The following is a 22,428-nucleotide window of genomic DNA, read 5'->3' on the forward strand; positions in this document are numbered from 1 at the left end:
CAGAGTCTGGGGGCATCCACGTGCAGGCTGCGTGTGTGCTTCTGGAAGGGGCCACACACAGTACACTCTTCCTCCAGTAGTATCATGGGCATAGTGTTTCTGCCCATGGAAGCCAGTTTGAAACTCAAAGTCCAGGTTTTATTGGGAGCTAATTATGTAGGTACCCTTTGTTCTCCAAAATTCTAGTCTCCCAGAAGGAGAGCAGGTGCTCACCATAAATCACATTGTTTATTTAAAAAGTCTAGTCAGGCTAGCACAGCAGGCACAACCTTATCACTTAGGGATGGTTTCAGAAGCCAAGTTCCCAAACGTCAGCCAAGGGCAAACCTTGTAAACAGGCCCTTCTGAAGATCAGCCTGTACAATTTGTTGAAAAGATGATTCTTTCCCTTTGAATGGCCTTGGTACCCTTGTTGAAAATCAGCTGACTATAGAAGTTTATTTCTGGACTCTCAGTTCTGTTCCATCAATCTATATGTTTTATGCCATTACCACCCTGTTTTGATTATCGTAGCTTTGTAGGTAACTTTTGAAATGAGGAAGTGTGGATCCTCCAACTTTGTTCTTTTATGATATTGTTTTGGCTACTCAGGTCCCTCGTAATTCCACGTGCATTTTAGGATCAGCTTTGCCATTTCTCCTGCTGAGATTTTAATTGGGATTGGATTGAATCTGTAGAGCTATTTTGGTAAAGTTGGCATCTTTTGGTCTGGCTATCGCTAAACAACAAAGCACCCCAAACTAAGTGGTACACAACAATCACCATTTTATTATGTATTCTTTTGGGTCAGCAATTGGTAGGGGGCACAGTAGGGATGGCTTGTCTACTGCATGCTACTTATGGTCTCAGTTTGGGGTGACTCAAGTGGCTTGGGGCTAAAACCATTTGGAGCCTTCTCCACTCATATTTTGGCATCTGGGCAGGTATTATTTACCAGATCACTTACTTAATGGTCTTTCTGTGTGGTTTGGTCATCTCACAATATAGCTGTTCAGTTCCAAGAGGGAGCATCTGAAGTTCAAGTGTTCTAAGAGGATGAGGAGTAAGCTTCCTTTTTTAAGTGACACAGCATCACTTGTGCTGTAGTTTATTGGGGGAAACAGTCCCAGGCTTACACAAGTTCAAGGGAAAAGGACACAGATCCTCACCTTTCCTTGGGAAAGAATTTAGGGTCACTACCATATCTTACTGGTCATTCCATGCATATGTATAACACTAGAAGTACTTAGGTTGTCTTTAATTTCTAATTATCTAATTGTTTTAATGTAATTGTTTTGTAATTTTCTGTGTAGACATCTTACACATTTTTCATTGGATTCATTCCTAGGTCTCTAATTTTTAAAATCTATTATAAAAATTATTTTTCATTTCATTTCATATTTGTGTGTTCTTGATGTATAGAAACACAATTTATAGTGTTTGCCTTGTATCCTGCAACCTTGCTAAATTTACTTTTTTAAAGTTTGTAGAATTTTAAATTTTTCTACACTTATAATCATGCTACCTGCAAATAGTGATAATTTTATTCATTTATAATCTCTATGCCACATTTTTTTTTCTTTGTTGCATTAGCTTGAGCCTTCAGTATCATGCTGAAATGGCAATAGCAAGCACCCTTTCTTGATTTCTGAGGGAAAGGTTTTATTTCAATATTAAGTATGGTGTTGCCTTCACATTAAGGAAGTTCCCTTCTATTTCTAGTTTATTAAGCATTTTTATTACTGTTGAGTTACAAGTTGAATTTAATGCTTTTCCTTCATCTATCAAAATCATTATTGTGATTTTTGTCTTTTCCCTCAATGTAATGTGAATTACATTAACAGATGTTCACATGTTAAATTACCCTCATTTCTGAATAAAAATCCACTTTGAGATATATTATCCTCTTTACAAGTCACTGGATTCTATTAATATTTGCTAATATTTTTTGCGGATTTTTGTAACTATGTTCATGAGAGAAGTTCATAATTTCCTTTCTTGACTATCTTTGTTAAGTTTAATACCTCGAGTTATGCTGGCTTCATAAGATGAGTTAGGAAACATTCCACCTTTATTGTCTGGAAGAGTCTGTGTAAGATTTGTGCTATCCTTACATATTTTGAAGAATATTCTGAAGCCATTTGTGTCTAGAGTTTTTTTTTTTTTCTTGGCAAATCAAACAATGTTTTGTTTTTTGCATAGGGTTATGGGAAGATTGTAGTAACAAATTCTATCTCTTTAATATATATAGAACTAGATATGTTTTTGTTACTCTCAGTTTTGTGTTTTTCAAGGAATTTGCATTTTATGTATATTGTCAATCTATTTGGCATTGAGTTATCGATACCCTCTTTTTGAAGGTAATAATCTGTAGTCATCTCCTTACATTTTAAATTTTCCTCCTTTTTTCTAATTAGTCTTATAAGATTATCAGTTTTATTAATCTTTCAAAGAATCAATGTTTGATTTTCAAAATTTCACTTGTGTATTTGTTCTCCATTCCATTGATTCCTGTTATTTCTTTATGTTCTCTTTAGTTTTGATTTTATTTTTTTCTTGCTTCTTGAGATTGAAACAATTTTTGGCCTTTTTTTCTAATATATGCATTTAAAACTATTTCCCTCTAAGCACTACTTTGGCTGCATCCTACAAGTTTTGAAATATTCTATCTTCATTATCATTCAGTTAAAAATATTTTCTAAGTCTTGTTTTAATTTTTTTCATTTACCTAGGAGTTGTATAGAGAGATGTATTGTTCCATTTCCAGGCAGTGGGGTTCTTTTCAAGTTAAATTTTTGTTCTTGTTTCCTAGCTTAAATTCCCCATCGCCAGAAAACATAATCTGAATAAATTCAATTCTTTGAAATTTGTTGACATTTGCTTTATGACTCAGCATATGGAAATTTTGATAAATGTATCATATACATTTGAGAAGAATATGAATTCTGTTATTATTAGGTACAGTGTTTATGCTGACTAGATCAAGTTCATTGAGTTTGCAATTTTTATTTGCTTATTCTCATAGCCATTAAAGGAAATGTGTTGAAAGTTTCCCTTTAGGATTGTTAGTTTTATTTTTACTTTACATATTTTGACATCATATTATTGAGTTCTCACACACATGCAGACACAATTGTGATATCACATTAAGAAATGCATCTCTTTATCTGTATTAATGCCTTTGCCTTAAAGTCCACTTTATCTCATATTGCTGTAGCTTTCTTTTGGCTAGTGTTTGCAGTGTATGTCTTTTTCTATTCTTTAACTTTGGTCCTTTCTGTGTCCTTTTTAAAATGTATGTCTCCTATGCTCATAGTTGGTTTTATTTGATTTGGTTTTTATCCAATTTGACCATTTTAGTCCTTTAATTGAAGCATTTCATCATTTTGCATTTAATGGAATTAGATGTAGTTGAGTTTGTACCAACTATGTTCCTGTTTTGCTTTTCCTTTAAGCCATGTTTTATTTTGTTTTTCCTTCTCGCCTTCTTTGGATTAGTCAATTTTTATAGTAGTATCATTTTTCCCTCTGATAACTTGTTAGACATTCTTTTAGTGTGTGTGTGTAATTACTCTAAAGTATCCATCTTTGACTAATTACAATTTAATACAAATGCTGTGTTCAGGATGCTCTTAAACCCATCCTTTCTACTTCAGATATTGTTAATTCCAGGTTTATTTTTCAGTTCTAGAATTACCATTTGAATGTTTTGCATATTTTAGGTTTTTGATGAGTTCCTAAATTGTTTCATTTATCTTTTCTATATTTTTCTGTCTTTGAACTTCTTTTTTTTTTTTGAGACAGAGTCTCGCTCTGTTTCCCGGGCTAGAGTGAGTGCTGTGGCGTCAGCCTAGCTCACAGCAACCTCAAACTCCTGGGCTTAAGCGATCCTACTGCCTCAGCCTCCCCAGTAGCTGGAACTACAGGCATGCACCACCATGCCTGGCTAATTTTTTCTATATATATATTTTGGTTGGCCAGATAATTTCTTTCTATTTTTAGTAGAGACGGGGATCTCGCTCCTGCTCAGGCTGGTCTCGAACTCCTGACCTCGAGCGATCCACCCACCTCGGCCTCCCAGAGTGCTAGGATTACAGGCGTGAGCCACCGCGCCCAGCCCTGAACTTCTTAATCCTTAAAGTCTTTGCTGACTTCAGCATCTGAATCACCTGTTAAGTCTGCTCTTATGCTAGACATCGTGTACATAAATTGTAGAGACCCTAGATGATGTTGTCTTCCACCAAAGTGCTCTTCCTTTGCTCTGCTAGTCAGTGTGTGATGATCACCTTAATGCAGTCAGGGCCTGCGCTTAGTTGAGGCTGGTTTGCAGTATTATCTCAAACTGTATCTGGTTACCCTTGTTCACAGTACATATCCTCCTCCTCCTCTTCTTCCTTCTTCTTTTTTTTTCAGAGATAGCATCTCACTATGATGTCCTTGCTGATCTTGAGCTCCTAGGCTCAAGCAATCCTCATGCCTCAATCTCCCGAGTGACTGGGACTACAGGTTTGTAGACACCACTGCGCCCAGTTAAGCCCTCTTCCACTGTCTTTGTTTCCTCAGCACAGAGAGCCTGCAGGAAATTCCACTTTGCTTTTCAGTATTTTTGATTCAGAGTTTTAGCCTTTTGCTCATGGGAGATTCAGGCTTCGGCACACATCTTGAGCGGGAAACCAGCTATGTGTCTGGAGCCTTTCAGATCTGCAATTTTATTACATTTGCTCTCTGCAACCACCAAAAGTACCACCAGTTTTTCTGTCATGAACAGTTACCTTCTGTGAGAGATCAAGCCTGAATTCTCAACGTTTAGCCACATCTCAATCAAGTGGCCCAGGGAAAAAGAGAAGTAAGTCATCAGTGTCAGTTCACCACTTCAGTCTTTTAACTCCTCTGTTCTTTAGGGTCCCCTTCCTCTGGCAGGCCATTGTCTTCTAAACCACCAGACTGCAGAACATTACACTGTTTTCTCATGTTAGTTCTTTAGCTTCCTGCCCAAAAAATATTTAAGACTTTGGCACGTATCTTGAGGGAGGAAACTAGTTGCCTGTCCCTTAAGTCTCCAGTTTTGTCACTCAGCACTGTACAGCCACAAAAAACTGTTTCTCTATGCCCCAGCAGTGGGCCCTCTGCCTGTTCTAAGCCCAAATTCTCTGCCTCTAGTCTGCACTCCAGGAGAAAAATGACTGCAGATACTCAGAGCTCACCTCTGAGAGTCTCCTGGGTATTGCAGCTCTCTCATACCTTTTCAATTATAACTTTTATATTTTATCTACTGAGCAGAGTATGCAATTTGAATTAGAATAGTCTGTCAAGTTAGAGACCTTAAAGCCATTCTTGGCTTCTATGTTCTTATCTGGTCAATGGAATCCTGCTGATTGTACCTAGAAATGCCTTTGGAGTATGAGCCCTGTTATTGTCCTAGTTCAGAGTCTCAGCCTCTCTTTCCTGGACTGTGGCCATAGTCTCCTCACTCCCATCACTCTCTATACTCCTGCCAAAGGGATTTTTCCAAAAACAAGTTCAATTGCACCTCTAACCTGCAATCTTTGGCTGTCTTTTGCTAAACTCCTTAACATATCATATATAGTCCTTCACAAGCCAGCCCCTCCCAAACTCTAGGTTTGTTTCATACCACTCTTTTTCACATATATTTTGTTTTCATATGTACACTATGCCCGCTTACATGTCTGTGACTTGCACATACTGTTTAATTTTTCTGGAAAGCACCTCCACCCCTACTTGAAAAAACCGTTCAAATGAAGCCATCCCCTACTCTCCCAGGCAGATTTAAACTGATGATCATGCCTTAGTCATCTTTGTATGTATTTTTAGAACATAGCACAGTCTCTAGCATAGTACTGGCCTCTCCTAGGAACTGAGTTTTAAAACAATTATTACAAAAAGATGAATATTATCATATTTCAGAAAAAATTAAAAATATATATAGTAAAAAATGAGTAACACTCACTCATTCCTGCAGTACCCAGTATAGTTACCATTAAACCAAATTTTGTGTGTATTATTTTACTTTTTTAGGTATGCACATCCATGCATATGTGTATGTGTAGTTTTTTAAATTCAAGGCTGTTTTTGAATGATTGTATGAATGAGTGAATAAAGGAACTGAAGATGTTATTTTCATAATCTACTCAGTTAAAAAAGTTAAGAAAGCATCTTTATAGGGAGAGAAAATAAATAATGCAATGTGAGCAAGTGTTAAAAAAACTACAACTTCATGACTGATTTGCATATGTTATACCTACATAGAATCAAGTATAACTTCAAAGCTTCAAACTGTGGATTCAGAGGTGGAAATTTTATATATATATATATATATATATATATATATATATATATATATATATCTGTACCAGTTTCCATAGCTGCACAATAGAAATAATACCACCTTGTAGGGTTTATGAAAAGATTAGAGAAAATGTATGTAAAACAGTTGGCATGTAGTTGAGCAATAAATTATAATTATTATCATTTGTATCGATCAGGTGCTTTGCAATAGTGTGAGGGCAGACACAGTAGGTTAAGTTGTTTTATTAATAGCATTGCTCCTCAATATAATCATTCTGGAGTTCTTCCAGTCTTCAAGTCAACTTTCAGTAATATGAAGTCAGTTTTCAGTAATACCCAGTAATATGAATTGGGGTTTTAAAAATTTGCATAAAATTATAGCTGTCCTTTTTGCTTGTCCTACCTCCTGCTGACTCAGAATCAGCTTTAAATAGAAAAGCTATATTTATTTTTTTGTAATGCTGTTACAGCAATGGCTAAAAATAATTCTGATATGCCCTTAATAATTAAGATTGCAGGTAGACTTTGTTCTAATTGAGAAATAATTCATAAACTAATTTAGATAGCTGGGAACTATTATCATGCAATAGATCTTTTTTCTAATTTCTCTCTCTCTCTTTATCTCTCCTTTCCTTCCTTTTGTATACTGATTTTAAAGCCAAACTCCAGTGATGTGAAAATAGACCCTAAGTGAATGAAAATAGTTTGAAAGAAAAACATTATAAATGCAGTTTTCTATACTTATAATTCATAAAAATCTTGATTTATAAAAAAATAAGCCTTCAGAAGATATTCAAATTGTAAAAATTTTTCTTGTATTGCTGGAATGAATTGTTATACTTTTATAATTTTTGTGTGTTTGTACTTTGTTCCCCCAATCGGTGCGTAACTTCATTGAGACAGGAACAATGTCTTATTCTTTTCAAGCTCTTCCAGTGCCTATCACAGTACTATATAATTGCTGATGAGCAAATAATCTTTAAATGTAGTGCTTACAACATGATCTTATTTACAGAAATATATATTCAGAATCATATCTACTTATTGTGCTACATCTATTAAGTAATTGCTCCTATTTATCTATTATAATGACAAAAGCAAGACTGCTTTTCTTTTAGCAATATTCTTTCTTCCTGTGAGTGATAATCATGCAACTAACTCCATTCAGCAGGGAATTATCCAGGCCTCTGGCTGCTATTGCTATTTATTGGTGCTACCTTCTGCTTTACCAGTGTGCAAGTATCAATGAACCATAATTACTTTCATGTGTAAATTCCAAAATTTTACTTGGTTCCCACCTCCACACGTATCTATCCCTTCTATTAGCAAATTACACTTCTAACAGGTAGTTGTTTTCTAGGGGGCCAAATTTGTGTATAAGTAATTTGTGCAGATGCTAATCTTTTCACATTATCTATCTATCAGTCCACCCATACATCCGTCCATCTGTCTGTCTGTCTATCATGCTCAATGTTCTGTATTAGGTACTACAGGAGATAAAAGGAAGCATAAGACCTAGCCCTGTCCTCAAGTAACTCATATGTATTGAGGGGAAAAAAATGTATACACAGAAAAAAAAAATTAGAAACCAGAATGGTATATGATAAGTCACAAGTAAGTAATACAAGCTCACACATTATAGAAAATCCAAGGAAGATATTTTGGGCTGGCATGATGTGGCCTGCTAAGTTGTGGTGTGCTTCATTTTTCCCGTCTGGCCACTGGAGGTAATCAATAATCATAACAATACCTTCTCTGTTTTTTTGTTTGATTTGTGAATCATACAGTCAAAATTATATAAAAATATTCTGAAAACATTAAAGTGCAATCCAATTTAAGGGTGTGTTGTTTTAATTTTTCATCAATTACCACATTTCTGCTCAGATATCACTAATTTAAGAAATGTTAAAAGCTCAATAGGGGAAGGACACAGTGGCTCATGCCTGTAATCCCAGCACTTTGGGAGGCCAAAGAGGGAGGATTGCTTGAGTCCAGGAGTTCAAGACCAGGCTGGGCAACATAGTGAGACTCCTTCTCTACAAAACTTTTTTTAAAAATCAGCCAAGTGTGGTGGTGCATACCTGTAGTCCTAGCTACTTGGGAGGCTGAGGCAGGAGGATTACTCGAGCCCAGGAGTTTGAGGCTGTAGTGACAGAGCAAAACCCTGTCTCTCAAAAAAAAAGTTCAATAGGAAAAGAGGGGCAGTGCTGGTTACTGAATATGTATGTATGTAGGCTATTTAATAGGGAGAGAAAATGACAAAAAAAAAGCAATGGCAGGGATGTGATGCAAGTCTGACTTTTCCATTTGAGGATATTTTATAATTATTTAATTATTATATTTAGAAGCTAATAATAATTGTTATGAAAATATAAGGATAAAAATAGCCACTATTTTTTTTTTTTTTTTTTGAGACGGAGTCTTGCTCTGTCACCCGGGCTAGAGTGCCGTGGCGTCAGCCTAGCTCATGGCAACCTCAAACTTCTGGGCTCAAGCGATCATCCTGCCTCAGCCTCCCGATGCTGAGTGTGAGCCACCACGCCCAGCCAAGAATAGCCACTATTTATTGAGCCTTTACTATGTTCCAGGGACTAGCTAAGAACTTTTTGTATAATGTATAATTTAATCTTCACAACAATCCTAAGAATCAACCATTATTATCCCCATTTTACAGAGAGGAAAACTCTGGGTCAAAAAGATTTTCATTTCATTTCATTTTCATGTTAACAAGAGCAGGATTTGAACCCAGATCTGTCTTACTTCTAAGCCTATATTCTTACCCAGTAATTTCCATTACACTGGCATATCACACAAAAAGCAATGGTAAACTTAGAGCCAAATGTAGTGGTTTAATGAATCTATTAAATCAGAAGAAATAGGTATTTTAGTCATAAATAATTTCAAGCGAAGGTGAAGCTATAGAGGAAACAAAAAGACCAGTTCATGGAGGATTTGTATGCCATATATGAGAAATGAACTTGATTCTGTGGGTAATCAGGTACAGACATGGGATCATTGCCTGCCTGGCATAGAGTTGGTGCTCCATACACACTCGATGAATAAATTAATTAATGGGATTTGCCTTTTAGAAGGATCGAAATGGTGACTATGGAAGAAAGATTGAAAGCAGGAAAATTAAGAGTTTGGGGAAAGATGGCTGAGTCTGAACCAGTGGCAAGAGGAGCCAGCCAGTACTGGCTTGGAAAGCTGATTATGCTTACCTCTTCCTAATTTCAGGTTCAGTGACTTCAAGCTGGTAGCTTGAAATCAGCCATGGTGGGAGTCTTTACACCATAGAACTTGGCAAACACTACAGATTAGGACTTTCTTTTTCAGAAAGCTGATTTACCAGCATATTGTTGGCCTGAACAAAAGCAACAGCAATGGGGCTGGAGAGACGGGACTACATATGAGAGGGATTAATGAGGTAGAATCAGCAATATTCATTATCTGTTGGTTGATGGGAGCGGAACGTCAGTGGGGAAGCTTCCAAAATGACTTATCAAGTTACTGGCTTGGATGACTGAAGTGGGAAACTGGTGCCTCTTACCAAGAGGAAGAGTTCAAGATAGGGGAAAGATAGTAAATTTTATTTAGGGAATGTTGAAATTGAAGCACCTGTGGGACGTGATGGTGAAAATGTCCAGAAGACAGTAGTTATACAGATATGCAACTAAAAGGAGAGATCTGGATTCAATAGGTAATATGGGAATCATGAGGATATAACTGATAGTTGAAGTCATGGGAGTGGATGAATTTTTAAAACAAAATAAAAGGTCAGAACCCTGGGAAAGGGTGTAGGAAGTCTCCATGTTTTATAAAGTCAATACAAATGAAACCATATGTCTTTTTATTTCAAAGACAGTTTGAATAAGTAGGTAGAGTTATATTGTCTTTGTAAATACTACATTTAGAACAAAATTATAACGGAAATGTAAATGAAGGAAGATTGGTATCTGATGCAAACAGAAATGTTACAGATTTGGTAAGACTTTTACAGCAAGATTTACTGAAGTCAGTTGAAAACAACAAAAAAGGATTTTTTAAATATCCAAAAGAAGTTTAACTGTCAAACATCTGAAAGAACAAAAACATTCTAGAAAAATAGAGGGGAACCAAATCATTTTAGATATCACCTTAAATGTAACCTCTATCTTAGCACCCTGTTTTAATGGTTTACTTCTTGCTTCACTTGAGGGGAGGAGAGATGGCAGGGCGGACATGATACTGTCTTTATCTCTTTACTTTTGGAACCTTGTACACAGGTAGTATTTACTCAGGAAAAAACCCGTTTCTTCCATGATCTAATGGGAGGTTTGAACAGAGGATCTGGAAGGTCCTGTTTATGATAAGGGAAGTGGTGATCATTACTTGCCACTTAAAAGAAGAGGTGGGCTTAGTCTTTTGTAGTTTCAAAGGGCCAGTCTTTTCAAAGCTACAAAAGGCAGTAGACTCTCAGAACAGTATTACACTGGTCAGAATTTTCGAACAATTACAGCTATCCAACAGAAGAAAGACTGTCTAAAGAGGTGGTGATCTTTGAAACAACGGTATTTAAGAGCTGGAAGGCCCTTAGATATCTTTAGGTCTTCCTAATATTTTTCATGCTATTGCCTGTACAGAAAATGGTATTTCTACAACACCAATGAAAAATTGTACAACACATCAACGAATAACTACACATTCTCCGGGCTTTGGTTGGCAAAACTCTGATTTAGTCCAATATCCTCATTTGCAGAGGGGGAAACTAAATCTTAGAAGACATTCCCAGGTCAAGATGTCAATGTTAATGCTAGGACTAGAACTGGGACTAGAACTAGACTAGAACTAGAGCCTGCGGACAACTAGCCAAAGTCTCCTCCGTTCAAAATTAAGCAGGGCTGGAAGTCAGACTTGAAGACCGTGGGAGAAGATGGGAGCATAGTCTAAATCCATATTACTTTAAATATGGTCCCAAGACGACCAGAATTAGAACATGTTAAACTTTGACGAACTTGCTAAAAACGCAGATTCATGCGCCCCACACAGATGTACTGAGTTAAGCTCCGCAGCAAGGCCCTGGAATCTGCATTTTTAGGTCTGGGCCTCCCCTGCTTTCTTGGCACTACTTCTGAACTCTGAATTCCGGCCCTGGCTTGAACAAAGGGGCTGCGCCGGGCGCGCGGGCTGCACAGCTGTCCGGCGTCCCGGCTGTAAGGCTGTCTGTTACGTACAGCCCTTCCGCCCGTCACCGGCCGACGCCCGCCCGCGCTCGCTGCAGGTGAGGCCGCTGCGGTCCCCCCGTCAGTCTCCTGGCCCGCGTGAGGAACCAACAGCTGCGGGCGGCCGGAGGCAGAGGCGGTTCAGCAGCGCCCCCTAAACGCCAGAGCCCTCCGCAGGCGAGGGGGCGGCGGCTTCCCTCTACCGCCTCGGCGGTCCTCCTCCTCCCTCGCAGTCCCGCCTACCAGGGGCTCACTACGGCGCCTGCGCCATTGTGCTCTGCCCCGCCCCCTGCCGGCCAACCGGAAGGTAACCGACTTCCCATAGTGCCTCGCGAGTGGCGGGCATGATAACAAATTCCGAAGGGCCGCACGGTGGTGGGAGTTGTCATTGTTGGGATTGTTCTATTGTGCCAGGAGGCGCCACGAGGTTGGGGCTCGGTCACTGCCTTGACCGGCGGTCCGATGGCGCTTATCCGGAGCATGTGGGGCGTGCTGAGCGCCCTGGGGAGGTCCGGAGCGGAGCTGTGCGCTGGCTGTGGAAGTCGACTGCGCTTACCCTTCAGGTAGGACCGCCCACCCTTGCCTCAGGAAGCGCAGGGCCCAGGACGTCCAGGGGCTGCAATGCAGACGCTGTCCTCAGCTAGCTCAGAGCTACCCTGGCCCTTTGATTCAGACCTCGACCTTGCCAAGGGGACGGTGGCTTTGAGATCAGGCCTTACTCTTTAAGTACCCCATACCTTGCTTCCTGCCATCTCCCACCCCATCCCCCCACCCCTTACCCCTCCCCACTGTCCAGCCTTGAATCACCCTTTCGGCATCGTCTGCGAAAGCGCGCCGACTCTAGCCATCATCTAGGTATTAAGGAGGCGGGGCCCAGGAGCTGGTATATAGAGGCTTTCCTCCACCTTCTCCCCTTCGTAGGAGGTAAGGGCTTTGAGACTTCAGGCCTGAAGGCTTTTGCCTCTGGTTAGGACAGGGTTTTAAGTAAGTCATTAACATTCTCGTTGAAGGTGTCAGATAATCTTGATGAAATCTTATTTGGGCTCTGTGTTCATATACATGTGAATATTGACAGTTAAATACTTGACATTTACTTTCTTTTTGTTTATATGTAGTTTTGTGTATGTACAGAAATGGTTTTCATCCGCCTTGGCTAGTTATCCAAAGAAACCTATGACTTCATACCTTCGATTTTCTCAAGAACAGCTACCCATATATAAAGCTCGGAACCCAGGTAAGGAGTCTGGGGGCTTGTACTCTTCTCTGATGTAATGGAAAGGCCTCTAAGCAGTTAAATGCCAAATTTGATTTGCACTACCAAAACATCCAGTGAGTGAAGGAACAATCATTTATTTTGTTTGATGGTCCGTAAAAGAAGAAAGATAACATTTTATACCAAATGGAAATGCTTTAAATATAAGTGAGAACTAATGGAAGGTATTTTAGAAATAGCATGAAAATAGTGGAAAACACCCTGGTAACAGGATTGAAAAAGCTGAATTTGGGCCTCGTTGCCTAGTTCCACTGATGAATGAATTATTTTCTTTCTTGTTTAGCTCCTCCTTCAGTCTCAGGGAATTGTTAATAAAGTTGCAATGAAATATAATAACTATGTGAAAGTGTTCTATAAACTGTAAAGCTCTATCAAATTATTGCTAATTTCAAGAGCTTTCCGTAAAATGATAGCTTTCAGTGAAAATCCTTTCTTGTCTTGAGTTCCTGAGAAAAAGATTTCTGGGTAGGATGTTTGTTGACTCCCTAGAAAGGCTGCAGGGCCTTTATTTTGGGTTATAGTGTAAAGGTAATAGCTAAATTAATAATAGCTAATCTTTGCTTATGATTTCTAAGGCTCCTTTACATGCAATGCATCACAGCGCTGTTGTGAAAATCAAATGAGCTACAATAAAAATGCTCACAATGTAGATAAAGAATTAGTTTCAGAGACATGCTTAAGTACCCACCTCTTTTTAAATGTAAGAGTTGAGGCTACCAGGTGTAAATCAGTGGCACCCCATCATTCAGTTGAGATAGGAAGGAAATGGAGACTAATGGATTGATTTTAGAATAGTATGTTTCTAAATGGTATTTCTGTAATAGAAATACAAGTTGGTATTATATGAATCAAGGCTATATTTTGTTTGGTCAGGTTTTATGAATTTAATGATTCCTCAAAGACTTTAAAAAAGCTTTGATTAAAATATGGAAGTAAAAAACTTGAAGCAATTGATTACCCAGCTTCTTAAACTATTAATCAATTTCTGAGGATAGTTTTTGGTGGTTATGCGATATATTCCTTAGTTATTAGATAATGACTTTTAACAATGTTGGATAAATTATCATATTTAAAGTAGTTTGCTAAAGAAAAGTTAAATCATTATGTTAAGTTATATGTGGTATGGATTGTGCTTTCTTGGAAGTCTTTAGAAATCCTAAGACATAAAATTGTGACATCTTTTTTCATTTTATTCCAATCCAAAGATGCGAAAAATACAGAACTAATTAAAAAAATTGCTGAAGTATGGAGGGACCTTCCTGATTCAGAGAAAAAAGTAAGCATATACGTTTTCCACATCTCTGACCAATTATTCTGCAGTTAGGAACAATTGTCATATCTTTTAAAGGACCAGATGACCCAGACTTTTTTTAATATCCATTATGTACAAAGGAACTTTATACCTTCTGATCCACATAAATGATGAGAATATGGATACATAGGGGTGGAGGTAAAGGGTTGGCTCCAATCTGAAAATGGAGGCTAATTGCTGGACTCTTACCTTGGTTAGCATATATATGAAAAATCCATGTTTTTTTTTTTTTTTGAGACAGTCTCACTCTGTTATCCTGGCTAGAGTGCCATGGTGTCATCCTAGCTCACAGCAACCTCAAACTCCTGGGCTCAAGCAATCCTCCTACCTCAGCCTCCCTAGTAGCTGAGACTACAAGCATGCGCCATCATGCCCGGCTAATTTTTTCTGTATATTTTTGGTTGTCCAGCTAATTTCTTTCTATTTTTAGTAGAGACGGGGTCTCGCTATTGTTCAGGCTGGTCTCGAACTCCTGAGCTCAAACGATCCACCCACCTCAGCCTCCCAGAGTGCTAGGATTACAGGCATGAGCCACTGCGCCCGGCCAAAAATCCATGTTTTTAGTTCATTTACATCACATCCCAGAGCACATTTTCCACATGGTGATTTAATCTGAAGTCATGCAGTTGTCTTTCTCTGGCAGATGTGCTATGTTGAATTTGCTGGCAACAGTTTATTGACTTCTTATTTGGGTTTTTTATTTATAGATATATGAAGATGCTTACAGGGCAGACTGGGAGGCATACAAAGAAGAGGTAAACAGAATTCAAGAACAACTAACTCCAAGCCAGGTGCTATCTTTGGAAAAAGAAATCATGCAAAAACGTTTAAAAAAGAAATCAATAATAAAAAAGAGAGTGAGTATTATTATAATACTCTTTTCCTATGGCAAAGAACTGAAATTTGTATGATTATAAATATAGGTAGTTTTCCCTTATATTGATGATAATGTATAGATATGATATGGTAGAATGTTATCAGATGGACTCCAGTTAGGGAAAAATGGGATAGCCACCAGGACACTTGCCATTTTGTTTGTCCTGGAATTCGTTAGTGTTACTTTCAGATGTATCCAAATTTAAGATATATAGTTAGCAGGACTGGCGTGAAAGCTACAGGAACAGAGTTAAGAAATAACCAAACCGGGAATAGCAAGAATCTTTGCGTCTGAGTCTCGTCTAGAATAACCTATTAATTTGAATTGTTCTGTAGGTAATAGTGAGTTTGATACTGAATATTGCTAAATAGACTGAATTAATTTATTAACACATCAGGGAAAAGTGCCAGTTTGTCTAAGCAAATAAGTGCCTTTAGGATGGAATTCTATTTTTCTTCAAAGAAATTACTATTAAGAAACCCCACATGCTTCAAAATTTGAAGTTCCCAGTTTAAAGTATTAATCCCTATAAATGCCATTGTTTAAAAGTTAGACTACATTTTTCTGTAAAACCAGTATTAGGTGTGAGGTAGGTCGGCTTCCTGGCCCAGTACATACACTATTAAAAAGTGATCATCAGAGTTAAAACTATTTTTCTGAAAAAGGAGATTCCAGCCTTGAATGTGAGATGCTAGGGCACCTCCTTGACCTTGATATTTTAAAATGATAATCTGGTGTTGCTGATCCAATTAGTAAAAGAGAGCTGGAAGAGATACTGAGAGTGAGAAATAATGTCTGCATGAGAATGGCATTTGGAAAGGTGTTTGCTAAAGTATATTCTCTCCCTTTTACTCTCCTTTCCTCCTTAAAGCACCCAGCCTGTGCTAAGAATGGGGAGGACCAGAAATGAGGATTGAGCAGATATAAGGGTTTCCCTGTCCACTCTTATCCCCTTTTGGAAATGTTTTTCCCATTAAAGACACCCAGTACCAACTAGTTCAGAGATTAGGTGAGAATGTGGGGACCAGAAGTTGCAAGTGAAGTACTTAGGAGAGAAATCCCTGGCAGTAGCTCTAAAAACAAAGGGGGACATAGTTAAGTTGTAAAGTGCCTGGAACCTGCAGTAGTTTCAATAACTATGTGACTGAGAGATTCAGAAAGAAGAAAGTGATCTCTAGATGTCAATCATAGGAGCCCTACTTTTACTTATGAATAATAGTTGGATTTGTTATTGATCATAACCAAATTGCTTTTAAGAGCCACAGAATTTTACAAATTACAAGTACTACTTACCATCCAAATTCAGAAACTAAATAGGGTAATCCATTATCCCTCACTTTCTGCACTCAGGAACTAAACTGATTTAGATAGTAAGAGATATTTGTATTCTTTTCCATAGGTTCTTCTTCGCTTTTAGTACCTCGTAAAAAGAATTGAATTTAGCACATCTATTGAGCTTTAAAGATCAAGCCATTCGGGGAGGTGAATGAGAGGAGAAATTATTAAACATAGTCCAGTATATGAGTTGTGGTAGAGGCATATACATAGTGAGTGATTTGGCCGAAGGGATGGTAGTGTGCTGAAAGGGTGAAACTGGTATTATTTTATCTTTTAAAAATGTGTTGTAAATACGTATTCAGTTATTCATGGAGACCATGAAAATAATATGTAAAAGAAATGTTTGTGTATGGGAAATAACTCAAGAAATCTATAACTTTTAAAACTTAGTGCTGTCAAAAAATTCTGACCCTGACATATAATAATCACATATGTTATATAAGAATCATAATATTCACTTTAAGGAACATTCTGTAATATATAGCAAATAAAGTTTATCTAGGTAAGATTAAGTTTCATAGAGGTTAAAACTATATCTGATCCTTCTATTTTTGTTATTTAGGAGTTAACAATGCTTGGAAAACCAAAAAGACCTCGCTCAGCTTATAACATTTTTGTAGCAGAAAGGTTCCAAGAAGCTAAGGATAGTTCATCACAGGTAAAACTGAACTGCATTTTGTTTACTTTAATTTAAAAAATATTTAGATAGGGAATTATAGGGTGCCATATGTCAGGTGCCATATGTCAAGAAAGGTAGCACATTAAACACATTAAACTGTTTTGATAAGGCCCTTTTTATTGGATCTCTTTAAAGAAAAATCCTTTTTCTTACCACATACAATTAGAGTGTGTAGTTGCCAACACATACATACACTACCAAATTTTTTTTTTTTTTTTTTTTTGAGATAGAGTCTCACTTTGTTGCCCATGCTAGAATGCCCCAGTGTCAGCCTAGCTCACAGCAACCTCAAACTCCTGGGCTCAAGCGATCCTCCTTGAATGCTAGGATTACAAGTGTGGGCCACCAGGCCTGGCACCAACTTTTGTTATTTTCTGCCAGACATGGTGGCATGGTGGCGTGCCTGTAATCCCAGCTACTCAGGAGGCTGTGACAGGAGGATCCCTTGAGCCCAGAAGTTTGAGGCCAGCCTGAAAAACAGGGCAAGATCCTGTCTCCTACAATACCTCAAAAGAAACCATATAACGTTTTCAAATTTATAGGGTTGTTAAGTTCTTCTGGAGACATTTCTACTCCAGCAGTTCTTAACTGTTTTACAATCACTGGGAAGAATGAGAGTATAACCTATTGTTTCATGTTAAATCCTTTAATAAAATTTTGTTTATGCACACGGAAATGTGTTGTACATGTGAACATCATCATACAAATTTGCCAAAGAAGAAAAAAAGGTTATTAATCATTCCTGTGGCTTAGTCTTTCCTTTTTTATCTTCTTAGAAGCTCCAAATGGGCAATTATGTTTTTCCTTATATAATAGGACATGGTAAAAGAAGTGGATGTTCAGATCCTTGACCCTTTTTTTTTTTTTTTTTTGAGACAGAGTCTCTATTGCCCAGGCTAGAGTGCTGTGGCGTCAGCCTAGCTCACAGCAACCTCAAACTCCTGAGCTCAAGCAATACTCCTGCCTCAGCCTCCCAAGTAGCTGAGACTACAGGCATGCACCACCATGCCCGGCTAATTTTTTCTATATATTTTTAGTTGTCCAGCTAATTTCTTTCTATTTTTTTAGTAGAGACGGGGTCTCGCTCTTGCTCAGGCTGGTCTCGAACTCCTGAGCTCAAACGATCTGCCCGCCTCGGCCTCCCAGAGTGCTAGGATTACAGGCGTGAGCCACCGCGCCTGGCCTTAACCTTTTTTAATCTGAGTTAAAGTTTTTGGCACTGTGCCTTTTTGGGGTTATTTAGATCTGTCATTGACTTTACAAATCCTATTTAACATATGATTAAATAATGTATAGATGTGACATAGTCATCTCCCCTAACTACATATTTTCACTTAATTACTCCCCTTGGGATTTTAAATTCAGTTTCTATGGCTCTCCATTACTAAAATGCAGGCCTATATATTTTTTTATCTGGAATTTGCTCGTTCACTAACTTAAACCTTGGATTTAGTTTTCTCATCAGTATAGGAACGTTATATGTGACAGAGTCCTTCTAAATCTGTCTTTCTCAAATCTCACTGCACCTTGGAATCACCTAGGAAGCTTAATGGCTGGGTCCTATCTCTGGAAATTGAAGTATAACTTGACCATATCATTTTTATTCATTTAAAAATATTGGTTATACATTGTCATTGTTTAAAGAATCAAAATAATTCTTTAAGGTTTGTTAGAAAGATAACGGTTTTCACTGCCCTGCCATATGTCTTACCCCAGAAACACATTCCACTATTTTAGCTGATTCTTGTGGTATTTACCTCCATATTTCTAAATAACATTCTTACATTATTGCTTCTTGATTTTTTTTCAATTTTAAACATTGTCTATCTTATACTGTAAGCATTACTTCCCACTACTTAAGATGAAGGTTTAACTCTCATCCAACTGTTTGCATGTTCCCATTTCCCTCCTTCCCAATATAGTTATAATTTTGGTTAGATCAGTATTGAGTGTTTATATTATTATGATTATGTACACCCTATTTACAGCTGAGTTATGCCATGTGCTATGATTATTTTTCCTTTTCTGCAAAACTTACTTTTCTCTGAAGTTGATTATGTCTAGGTTCTTTTGCTTGCTTGGGTTTTTTTGTACTTATCAATAGTTCCACCCAAAACTCTTCCGTATTCATCAGCTTTCAGTATATTTGATGCATTAGATATTCTGTTTCAATCTGAAGCCTCTGTTTGTTCCAGTTTGGCTGTTGCCTTCTACACCTGTTTACAGCTAATATCCTAGGATCATCCTTCATCATCCTTACGGTGTTTTTGTTTCTGTTGTCTTTCTTGGTTTACTCTGATTCTAGCATATCATCTTCCCCAGTAAGGGTGCATGGGAGATTAATTTTTTGAGTTTTGCATGCCTCTAATGTCTTTATCCTCACATTTGTTTGTTATACTGGGCATAAAATTTTAGGTTAGAGATCATGTTCCTTCAAAATTTAAAAAAGTATTGATCCTTCTCTTCTAGCTTGTTCTGTTGCTTTTGAGAAATGTAAAAACATTTTGATTGTTGGTCCTTTGAGTGTGATCTGGCTTCTTCTCCTCTGCCTTCTTTTTTTTTTGTTCTGACTCTTTAGAACTATTATTTGTATATGGATCTTCTGAGCTAGTTCTCTAATTTTCTTATCTTTACTGTTTTCCTTTAGCCTTTGCTTTTTATTTCTGGGATACTACATTTAATCGCTCTGGTTTTAGCATGGTACCATTGCCCTAAACTATACCTGGTTTTCACAGAGTGACTTTATTTTACTCTCTGGAGGAGATAAATGTCCTAAAATCTGCTATGGTAACGATTTAACTTCTTTTTAAACAGTCTTCAGTCAATTCTGTGTTTAACCTTAGCTTTACCACTGTTTTACAGTTATCTGGTGCTGCCAGTTCCTGTGCTGTTTGAGAATTCTGCATTGCAAATCAAGTTGCTTTTGGCTTTTCCTCACTGCCAGCTTAGGAATTAGCTGTCTTGGGTCACTTGAGCCAGTAACCACTTCTCCATCTGCTTTTTAGCTTGTAAAATTTTGTATTGGTAGTGCCCTCTCCTTTTGTCTTGTCTTTGTTGTTTGGGTTTATTCCTTAAAAATTTTTGTTTATTCTCTTAATAAGGTTTTAGGAAGGAGCAAAAGTAAGCATTTCTATCCTTTTAATTTTATAGATGAAGAACCAATCCTAAGGTAGATAAATTGACTTTTTGCAGGCCACATGACTAAGTTCAGCTAAGTAGAATTAGAGACTTATGTTGTTCCTATGACTTATTGTTCCTATGACTACACCTGAACACTTAAGCACAATTTTAGAATAAAACATGAAGTGACAGGGAAGAAATAAAAACACTTTTTCTTTGAAGTTAGTTTATGGCAGAATATAGATTATACCTTAATGTTTCTGAATCAAAAAAGATAAGTACCTTCATTCAGTTCATTTTTGTAGATTTTAACAGTTTAATAGTTTTTGTTTAGAAAGAAAAGATGTTAGGACTTGATGAGGCTGTGCCTGTTACTCTTGATATCTGAGTTTTTCGTTAGAATGAAATTTCTTTAATTACTGAAGTTCCCATGTCTGCTACTTAAACATGCATTGTTTTACAGGCAAAGCTGAAGAGTATAAATGAAAACTGGAAAAATCTGTCTAGTTCTGAAAAGCAAGTAAGTATTATGGTTTTTGGTCTCAAGTGTCCAGTTAGGATATCTGTTAGAGAATATATTAGGGTAAAGCTTGATTCATGGGAAAGCAACCTTCTATTACTAATAATACAGTTAAAGTATTTTAAAAATTATTTTAGTATTCTTAGAATCAGTTTGGCTTTTTTCTATTGGTAGTTTTTGACTGCATATAAAATTGATATTTAAAATGTCACTCATAAGGCTAGAGTACCCACTGTATTGAGTGGCAATCCTATTCTGTTTCTGGCTCCTTCCCATAACCCAAAATCTGAACTTGTAACAGCTTAAGAGATAACAAATCTTTATCTCTTAACCTTTTTCTCATGTTGCTTTTATCTCACAAAACATTCTTTCTGAAGTTCCACTTTATATATGTAGACTAGTGATGTAATTTGTAAAGTATATATGGAGGCATTCCAGAAATTACTCTTTTCTAAATAAACAACTTCACTTTTTCTCAGGTATATTTTCAACTTGCTAAAGATGATAAAATTCGTTATCATAATGAAATAAAATCTTGGGAAGAACAAATGATTGAAGTTGGACGAGCTGATCTTGTACGTCGCCACGTAAAGCACCTGCCAAAAGGTGGCACTGAGAAGTTTTAAAGTAGAAGATTGAGTTGTGTTCGTGATGGATAGACACAAGAAACCAATTAGGTCTCAATACTTGAAGCTGTTGTAAAATTAGAAAGGATAAAGTTGGTAAACATTTTATATTCAATTCTTTTTCTTTAGCTGATGGACTTCTGCCAGTTTAGCACATTTTCTATTAGTATCTTGGTTTGGAAAACCAAACAGGTAAAAGTTTATGCAAAATTTATTTTGTGTTTAGGAACTACTGAGGAGCAAAATAATCCATGCAAATGTTGCAGTGAATTGTTTTACCTTTGATAAAGGTAAATCAGACTGTGAAGTTTTTTTATACTGGATGACAACTATGGAAAAGAGTATTCTTGTTTCCTTATATTACGGAGGCAGGAATTTCCTTTTCAAAATTGTCACAAATTATAGAAGCCACAGTATTCTATGATATAATTGTGCATTTTTTAAAAAGTAGCCAGAACTCATTAAGGTAAATTACAATTCCCAGGTATAATTCATATTATACGCAGAGTTGATGGTTGTACATAGAAGTGATTGCTGGTTTCAGTTGCAACTTTTTATAAAAGGGACTGAGATTTATAAACCTTTTTTCTTGTTGTCTTTTTCCTAAAGTAAAAACTAAAAAATTATGTACCAAATCTATGCATATCATTTTATATTGCATAGAATAAAAATTTTAATCTTTAATTTCACCTGTTTCTGAATTATATGTTTTAAAGATAACATTCATCTTACAGCTTCTTTCTTTTTCTCTTTTTAAAATAAGGAATTGTATTTTTTAAAAATTATTTTCTCTCTCTCATGTATTTATCCAGAAAGAGAGCTAGTGTGATATAAATTTTAAAATGAGAAATCTAAAAAAGAAAAGTCTCAAGTCTCTGGAATTTGAAACATTTTGCATAACATATAAAAGCCTATATAAGAGACAGCCAGCTATAGCCTGTGGGCCAAATCCAGCCTACTGGCTGCTTTTTATGGCACGCGGGGGTTGTGTTTATAATTTTAAATGGTTTTTTAAAAAAAGACTTATACACGAAAATGAATGTGAATATTTAGTGTCCATAAATAAAGTTTTATGGGAACACAACCATGTTCATTCTTACTGTCTGTGGCTGCTTTTGTGCTACAGTGACAGAGCAGCTGCTACAGAGACTGTATGTAGCCTGCAAAACCTAAAATATTTACTATCTGGCTCTTTAC

General features: G+C 37.1%; 1 protein-coding gene across 2 annotated transcripts; it reads left to right on the plus strand.

Moving 5' to 3' along the window:
* Positions 1 to 11,829: 11,829 nt before the first annotated feature.
* On the plus strand, positions 11,830 to 21,915 carry TFAM (transcription factor A, mitochondrial). Of its 2 annotated transcripts, none has more exons than XM_045568786.1 (7): positions 11,830 to 12,049; positions 12,602 to 12,720; positions 13,965 to 14,035; positions 14,779 to 14,928; positions 16,849 to 16,944; positions 20,549 to 20,605; positions 21,085 to 21,915. In XM_045568786.1, the coding sequence occupies exons 1-7, from the start codon at positions 11,949 to 11,951 to the stop codon at positions 21,229 to 21,231; spliced, it is 741 nt and encodes a 246-aa protein (XP_045424742.1). In that variant the 5' UTR covers positions 11,830 to 11,948; the 3' UTR covers positions 21,232 to 21,915. The 2 variants fall into 2 exon arrangements, with proteins under 2 accessions (XP_045424742.1, XP_045424743.1); XM_045568787.1 differs by having other exon boundaries at positions 14,779 to 14,826.
* The last annotated feature ends 513 nt before the right edge of the window (positions 21,916 to 22,428 follow it).

This window comes from Lemur catta, chromosome 14, assembly GCF_020740605.2.
Source record: "Lemur catta isolate mLemCat1 chromosome 14, mLemCat1.pri, whole genome shotgun sequence".
Classification (NCBI taxonomy): domain Eukaryota; kingdom Metazoa; phylum Chordata; class Mammalia; order Primates; family Lemuridae; genus Lemur; species Lemur catta.